General features: G+C 41.6%; 1 protein-coding gene across 4 annotated transcripts in view; it reads left to right on the top strand.

Annotated features, from left to right (window-relative positions):
• The window catches only part of LOC109971049 (neurofibromin), an 87,886-nt gene that overhangs the window by 8,219 nt on the left and 70,933 nt on the right, over positions 1 to 8,734 (top strand). For all 4 annotated transcript variants that reach the window (XM_020619068.1, XM_020619067.1, XM_020619069.1 and 1 more), the window contains exons 2-8: positions 905 to 1,048; positions 1,686 to 1,769; positions 4,479 to 4,669; positions 6,081 to 6,187; positions 6,507 to 6,574; positions 7,419 to 7,494; positions 8,533 to 8,690. In XM_020619068.1, coding sequence (XP_020474724.1) covers positions 905 to 1,048; positions 1,686 to 1,769; positions 4,479 to 4,669; positions 6,081 to 6,187; positions 6,507 to 6,574; positions 7,419 to 7,494; positions 8,533 to 8,690 — 828 coding nt within the window. The remainder of the gene's footprint in view (positions 1 to 904; positions 1,049 to 1,685; positions 1,770 to 4,478; positions 4,670 to 6,080; positions 6,188 to 6,506; positions 6,575 to 7,418; positions 7,495 to 8,532; positions 8,691 to 8,734) is intronic.

Here is an 8,734-nt window from a genome sequence, read left to right as displayed (position 1 = left end):
TCAACTTTGTGGTCATTCTGGAGGACACAGTTTGTGTTGCTGTTGAACTGTGCTGCATTTCTGTTATTTTCACTACACAAAATATTTGAAACACATGTCGGTATAACAGTATATGGTTCAACATCAACAGCATCCTCCAAAATGACTGTACAGTTGAACCAACATCTCTGAAACAGTTTGAACACCAACTTGTATCCAGGACTTTTGGATTAGACTAGGTGTGCCTAATAAACTGGGCAGTGAGTGTATGTGTGACCTTTTAGAGGAATGGCTAGGCCTGGCTGTGTGAAACAAAGAGTTCACTGATAGCGCTGTGCTGCACTGGACTGCAAACAGAGGCATGGCCTGTTTTACATTGTGTATTAATGTGCATGTGATGGTGTGACAGTCTGAATTCATGATGGAATATGGGGGTGTATTGACTTCCTGTCTTAAGACTTTCAATCGAAAGTCCAGTTTTTTTGACCTGATACAGTGGGTGACTGTTGGGTGAAATACAGTCATGGCCAAAAATATTGTCACCCCTGCATTTGTGTCAGATAACACACCACTGGTCCCAGAAAGTTATCACAGAATTATTAAGACCTTTTCAAAACCATCAGAAATAGTTGTATTCCAAGCAGGTGATGCTCCTTTAGTTTGTAAGGAAACTCACTCAAAATTTGATTTGTACTTTGAGTTTTTAATTTGACTCATGCAGCATCCACTGACATGGAGGGGGTGGGGTTTATGACCTATACTGCAACCAGCCACAAGGGGGCAGTCGACTCCTGGTGGCTTCACTTTTGGGAGCTGTCAGCCAGTCTTTTATATACAGTCTGTCAAACACAGTACATTATAAGGTGATCTTGATTGTATTATGGTCCTATATGTCATTCTCCTCTTTCTGTGTCTTTTCCTTTAGCTTCCTATTAAAGTTGTACACCAGAACACCCACACCAAAGTCAGCACAGAGCACAACAAGGAATGTCTGATCAACATCTCCAAGTACAAGTTCTCCCTTGTCATCAGTGGCCTCACCAACATCCTTAAAAATGTCAATAACATGGTGAATGGGTTTTTTTTCTTCATCCATTGTTTATTATTGTCAGACTTGGTAACTCATGCTGTTCAGTTTTACGTGTGTTGCACTACTCAGAGCTGAAGTCTTTGCACCTTTGTATAAAAATGCAAAATCTGATAAAACTGATTTTTTTTTCAGTCCTCCTAAACAAAAGTACAGAGTGGAACTATTTACACTTTCCAAAAGAAAATAAGTTCTGATAAGTTCAGATCCAGTTTAGAGGATGTTAGGAATTCCAGTAGAGTAGCTTGTTCAAAGGAGGTGGTATCCACATTAGGACATCAGTTGACAACATGACGCACGCTAACCTTGTTGCATCAACTTGGCAACTGTATAGGCAGCTGTCCTTAGGCTCTGGCTGTACCTGACCAAAAACAAACTCTAAGCCAGTCCCTCCAATCCCTCCCTGACCAACAAGCTTAACTTAAATGTTTAGCTTTGGTCAGTTAAGGCAGTCAGTAATAAGTGGTTTTGTCAAATGAGAATATAGGAGCGTGCATTGAGATGCAACACTATAATGAGGTGGAATTGATCCTAATCAGTAATATGACAACATCAGTGCTGAGGTTTCCTAATGCTATGTGGTCATATGTACTTGTCTGTTCTGTGGTTGTCTTCACAGCGGATTTTTGGAGAAACTTCTGAGAAGAACCTCTACCTCTCCCAGCTCATCATCCTGGACACACTGGAGAAGTGCTTGGCCGGGGTGAGTGTCCCCCTCTCGACACCCTGCTCTCTTAGTCGTCTTAGATTTGAGAAATGCTGCGGTGTTGGTTGTTTCCTCCCATCTTTCTGCATTTCTTTTAAATCAAACCCAGAAATAACTGAGTATCTCTGCTGCTGTGTTTGTGCTCACTCTGACTCAAACCTCTGTTAATGTACTTACCCCTCCATCAATCACAGCTCTTTGTCTCTGGGAGGTTCCTCTGTGAGTCAGCAGGCCCAGATTACATTTGCAGGAGTTTGGTAGGAGTCTAGCATCTGATGGGAACTGCTCTCAGCTTCCCGTCCAGGTTTTTGTTATTAGCACTTAGTGTCAAATGGAGGCCAGGTCCCTTTCTGTATTAGTGCATAAGGCTGTGGTTCTGAATTGATCCTAGTACTTTCCCATTTCTATAATACTGTTTGTCCAAATATTGTTCGAGTCATTAGATGGCACGTGGTCTGGCCAGTATTGGTGCAACCTCTGTCACGAGACTTATAAGGATATTATATTCTTACAAACCAGTGTTGCATTATTGTCTGTCTGCTAATACAGAATCTGAAATTATAACAAGGCTGTACTTTGTCAAAATCTAATCAAAGACATCAGGACATCTCGACATTAACATGTATTATTGCACTTACCATAGATGCTGTGTTCAAACCAGTGTGTTTCTCTCTTTAACACAGTTGCTTTAGCAGGTCCACGGTCCAAAGTTAAACGTGCTTCTGCGAGTACAAAGACAGCAACATGACACAGACGGGATGTCACATTTTGTGGACAGAATCAATTGAAACAAGGCTATAGTCTGTATATAGTGTCTGCAGATGAGGCTAATTGATCTCTGGCAGCACCACAGTGTACAATGTGCCATCAGAACGGTGTCATGATTGACAGCAGCAGGAGAAATACAGACAGCACATTACTGCTGTTTGTCAGCTGTACAAACTAAAATGGGTAGAAGTAACACTGCTTTTCTTCTGATTGACATCTGAGGTTGCGGCCACCTTGTCTGAATAGAACTTTTTGGGTATTGTAGTGAACGCACCTTCTTGGAGGTCCCATTTAAACATTCAGTGGAAATGGAAAAAATTTCTGGAACAAGTTTGCACCTCTTTTTATGTAGTCACTTTAGTGCTCTGTAGCCTATAGCAGCCAACATGATGATAATAAGGACACTGATGTTGATGATTAGGCTGTTGTATCTCTATTTGTAGCCCATTTTTCTTCTGAAGAAGAATTTCTGTTCTTTGGCGATGTCTGTGTTGGACTTCATGCACAGCTCAGCTCCCTCACTCGACTGCTAATGCCAGTGGGTTTCAGCCACTAACATCAAACTGGGACCTCACTAGGTGAGAGCAACGCATATGCACGATGGAAGCGTTTGATCTATTCAGTCCACACTGACTTTGACCTCCATTCAGCGTCTCTCGTCAGAACAGCCATCTGTCAGCAGGAGGACAGCATGGTCTTGATCAGGCTGACTGACAGCAGAAATGTACCGGACAAAAAAGTCTTCTTGTAGGCTCATCAGCAAGAAATCAGTAGTGTTTATATGTATGGATTTATTAATTTTATTATTTCCCCATCTTGCTACAAAGGACGGGTGAAGTAAAATCAGAAAGCTCACAGTGACACCAGGAGCCTGATCCATCAGAAGAGATTCAAGTAAAAGGTTTCCAACATAAACAGGGTAACAGGTGACCTACCTGATTGATCAGCTGTCTGTGGAGATTACACTTCAAATGGACACAAAGTGTAAAAAAGTGGCCCAGAGATGATGTGCTTGTATCAGAGTCACTGTGGACTGACACATTTGATAGATTGGAGGTCTCTGCCCTGTGAGATGGGGCGAGTGACAGAGCTGCAGAAAAACATTGCGGTGACAGTATCAGGTAGATTGTTACGTCTGTCCACATTTCTACAGTGAGAGCTATGGTTCGCACAACCCGTTTATTCTGCAGTCGCATCCACTGTGGCCTTTGAAAAAAATTCAGTCGCACCTTATATAAATTTGGTCGCAAAATGCGATGATCACTTGCAGTCTGGAGCCCTGAGTGTGAACAGTGAAGTCGCGGTACAGGATCAGTGACATTCGCACAGTGTCGTCTGCCTGGCTTTAGTCACCAGAGTTAGGGTAATGTACAGTAGTGCAAAGTAGTTAGTGCTGTTGCTATGGTTAAAGTGGCCGGACCCACCAGTTTTTACTGAGCAATCCACTTTTGTCATTTAAAATTTCACATAACTGCAGATAAATCTCCATTTTTAGGCATACTCTATTTTTTACTTCAAAAGTAAAAGTGTGTGGAGTGTGTTCTGGTCACAGTGTAGCTCTAAAATCCTCTCTCCTGGTTTGCAGTAACTGGACTGACAGAGTCGACTGAGGGGCTTTCTAACTGAATCATCAGCATTTAGGGGGACAGCTCTCATGGCTACCTGTGGTTAATATATCTTGAGAGTAACGTATGGTTATCTTGATTTAATGTTTAGGTGACTGCTGACTGACAGTACAAACACTCAATTTCACTGAATACTGTTGAGGAAGTTGTTGTGATGTAGGATGTTGATGGACCCCTGACAGGCACTGAGAAAGTGCAGTCTTTTGTGGCCATTATTTGCATCAGTGCGCCATTCAGCGACAAATCTACCATCCTTTGGAACTGTTCCTATGACTTTTTTCCTGATGGTCTTTGTCCTCTCTGTCCTCCTCAGCAATCTAAGGACTGCTTGCGCCTAGATGAGACCATGCTAGTCAAACAGCTGCTGCCAGAGATTTGCCATTTCATCCATACATACCGCGAGGGCCACCAGCACGCTGCTGAGCTCCGGGCCTCAGCCTCAGCCGTGCTCTTCTCTCTGAGCTGCAACAACTTCAACGCTGTCTTCAGTCGCATCTCCACCAGGTAGTTGTCTTACCGGAGCCAGTCTGTCAGCAAGTCCAGGGCTCTACGCTAACATCTATTTTTAGGGGCACAAGTGCACAGTTACTGTTTTAAAGAAATAGCATTAATGCTTCTCTTTTATAAACATTTAACATTAATAATATTGTGTCCATAATGCACAGGGGCAAGCTGACTTAAAGAAATTACTAGAGAATTTTGAAACATAAGACGTAGGCTACAGCACTAAGGATCTTGCAAAGATCAGGGTTCACTGTGCTGTGTGAACGCATCCTTTACCAAACAGCAATTGTAATTAATTTTGCAGTTTGAAAACAGAGTTGGAGTTTGATTACATTTTATCCTATTTGAATATAGCATCAAATGAGTGATGGAATCCACTTTACCAGGATTATTTTAATAAAAAAGGGACTGTAAAACGGAAAAGCTGCTGCCTGAATGTTTTGGGAACTGATTTATAAATACTTAATTATTTGTCAAGAGTAAATTCAAATTTATATTATAAATATGTATTTATAAATCTAACACTTTAGACTAAAACTGGCACCAAAACCCATCTTGGGACTCACAGTCACATACGACCCAGGTCACACTTTAAAAGAATCATGTAGTAAACAGAGTCCAAACTCTCAAAGGACCATGAACCCGAGGGGACTCACTAACAAGTATCAACAAACCTTCAGCATTTATAAGTAGGGTGTCTGCTATTTACTGCTGATCAGTTTGCATTGGTATTAACTAACTTGTTATAGAGTGAGCAAAGTGAAAAACAGAAATATAAAGTATGAAATTAGAAGTCAAACTGGACAGTAGAGCAGTGAACACAGCCCCAGACAGTTTAATATATTAGTGACCCTCCCCCTCTCATTTCATTTCTCTGCAATAAAACTAATGTTCTGACCTCATCACTTTGAGTATTTTAATGAGCGTGTTAGAATTTCTGAAGAATCCAGAAAAGTAAGCTGTTTAACTGTTGTCAATTTTCATAATACAAGCTTTAGTGGACAAAATGATAATTATCAAATCATCAAGACTGCTTGTACTGTGACAGTTTCATCATGATCTTAGATTCACACCACTCATACAAATATAGTAACAAGGATTTAACAAGCAGATGTTGCATGTTTAAAATGACTGTGGCAGAATGGGAGGTGCATTTAACATTCAAAACTAGCATGACACTTCTGATGGTGTGATGTAATGAAGTGTCATTGGGGATTTATTGTGGTGAAACATCTTGCAGCAATACTTATGCTTAGAAAGGTTGATACTGTGCTGAGTCGCCTGCATCTGCCCTAACATCACTAGATCAGTGGTTTTATCAACTTTTATGATGACTAGTTTAGTTTTAGTTTTTTTTTTTTGCTGCACCCAGTGCAGCAGGACTCATGTGTGCTTGCATGCATCTGCTCAGGCTCCAGGAGCTGACGGTGTGCTCCGAGGACAACGTGGATGTTCATGACATAGAGTTGATGCAGTACATCAATGTGGACTGCTCCAAACTGAAGAGGCTTCTGCAAGGTCTGCTGCTTATGTTCTTACTGGCTTACAAGAACTTGAATAGAAACAACACTGGTTCTGGTGGTCTGACTCATGCATTCCCAATACCACTGCAACTGTCACACACCTTAGATGTAACTGTCTTGTTTATAAGAGCTGGTCAGCATTGGGTAAACAAACCCATCAGTTGTTAGGGCTGTATCGGGCCAGTTCTTCCTCATATGTTGTTGGCGTAAAGATTCCTGATCTGTTAGATGTAAAATAATTGCTGAAGACCTTGAAAAGGAGGTAGAACCTGTGTTTGAGGTCTGTGTTGATTGTATTGTTTGCTTTCTTTCAGAAACTGTACTGAAGTTCAGAGCTCTGAAGAAGCCTGCCCAGCTAGCAGTCATCAACAGTTTAGAAAAGGTATTTGTTCTTTCCAGACTTTAAAACTCTGACATTTAAATAACTGTTACAACTGACTGTTGGGTAGTATTTAGGGTCTGTGCCAATTCTTAAAACTCTCAAATGTCTAGAATTTGATTTTGACAGGCCTAAATAAATATTGATCATGCTTGGGTTAAGTTCATTATTTTAATGTTGGCATTTCTTAACATCACTATTTTTGGGAAAACGTTGAGGTGCAACAATAGTACTGCCTGTGATTCGTTGTCTCCACAAACCAAGCCAACTTGGAACCGGAACATTTGCAAATTTTGCAGCGCAGTCAGTTTATCTGACAACCCTCAACGAGAGTGTTGTGCTGTGTGAAACACGGTGAACTGTCAGCCCGCTGCACCATGTGCAACAAAACGCAAGCCCATTGTTAAAACACCCACCATCAAACAGCACTGTTGTGTATTAACATCAGGAGCATCATAGAGGCCCCAGCAGTTTATCAGACAGCTGCAGAACAAGCAGGGCACAGCCTTGCAGAACACAGACTTGCAGAAATGCGATGTCTTCACCACTTTGTTCGCGGCCCATTCACTGAAGTCCCTGTTGTGCTTCTAAACCAGCAAGTGAAGTCCTTGAACTTGATTTTAGTGCTCCTTCCTGAGGGGGGTCTGAGGGCAAAACAAAAGCAGAATCCATGACGAGCATTACTTGGCTCAACATGTTTCAATAGGTTCCTATAATGGGTAAAAACCCTCATGTTTTTGCAGGGGTGTGGTCCAGAGAGCAGGGGTTTCGTGGGGTCATTGTACAGTCACAATAGTTGTATCTGTGTGCATGTTTTTGTTCTGCTTCAACTGTTGTCACTCTGCAGGCATTTTGGAACTGGGTGGAGAATTACCCCGACGAGTTCACCATGCTCTACCAGCGGCCACAGGCAGATATGGCAGGTATGAATGGAGTCTAACCTTTCAGTCACTCTTTACATTTGAGTGGATTATTTGAGCAAAGATTCAGTCCATTGTGAAGTCTCACATTCTGCCAGTGGTTTGATGTGAATCAGTTTGTTTTTCTGAAGAGTATTAGAACTCCACAGACATTTTACAAGCCAGTTTTGATGATTAAGCATATGTACTTTAAAGGGCTAGTTTAAAGATTATTTATCTGTGAGATCTATATTTTAAGATGAGAAACACAGCTAGTTTAATAGTACATTTTCTGTATATTTGATGAAAACATGTTCATAGATAAGCTGGTATGAACTTTTTTTTTAAATTCACAGAACCATAGTTGCATATGCAACTTTTGTCTACACCAGTGACGTAAAAGCCCACATTTCATTGGTGTGACCAGAAGCATCCTTTTTCTGGGATGATAATGAAACTTTGATTCCAGTCCCCACATAGATCACTGACGGTCCAGGCCAGTTTAGACCAGTCCTGGTCGATGAATGAGCACACCACTGTTTGCTCGAGCAGTAAACTACTAACATACTAGTTGGTTGTATCACCAGCACTGCCTCTTCTCTGTCACATCTGCTCACACTGTTTTCACCGGTAGAAGAGGAGCAGTACTGGGTTTTCTCTGGCAACAAGCAAGAAGCTTTTGTTCAGCTACACATGATTGAGTGTGACCAGAATCAGGCTTTCCATTTACTGTATGTCCTGACAGTATACGAATCTACTTGCAACCTGTGACTTCAGACTTAGTTGAAGTAAAGAATCCATCCCAGTTGACATCAGCCTTGGTTTGATCTTTAAAACCATGTCACCATTGTGTGGTAATGTGTAAAGAGTTACCTTCCAAATGTCTTGACATGAAGGTGCTTGTCAGTAGATATTGTATTATGAAATGTAGGCAGTACAGTTTCATATTTGTTAATGACACTTAAACATCAGTTTAACACGAATGTGGAAACACTCCATGAGAATTTCTGAAAGTGAAGTTGCTTTGTTTAACTTTGGGTACGGATGCTGTTGTGTGTTCAGAAGCTGCGGAGAAGTTGTTTGATCTGGTGGACAGCTTTGCAGAGAGCGCAAAGAGAAAGGCAGCTGTGTGGCCACTGCAGATCATCCTGCTCATCCTCTGTCCAGAGATCACACACACCATCTCCAAAGACACTGTGGAAGACAGCAAGGCCAACAAGGTGGGTGGGGGGGGGGGGGTGGAGCACCAACTCTACAAAAACAC

This window comes from Monopterus albus, unplaced genomic scaffold (assembly GCF_001952655.1).
Source record: "Monopterus albus unplaced genomic scaffold, M_albus_1.0 scaffold214.1, whole genome shotgun sequence".
In the NCBI taxonomy this organism is placed as follows: Eukaryota; Metazoa; Chordata; class Actinopteri; order Synbranchiformes; family Synbranchidae; genus Monopterus; species Monopterus albus.
This window is presented reverse-complemented; position numbering and strand designations above follow the sequence as displayed.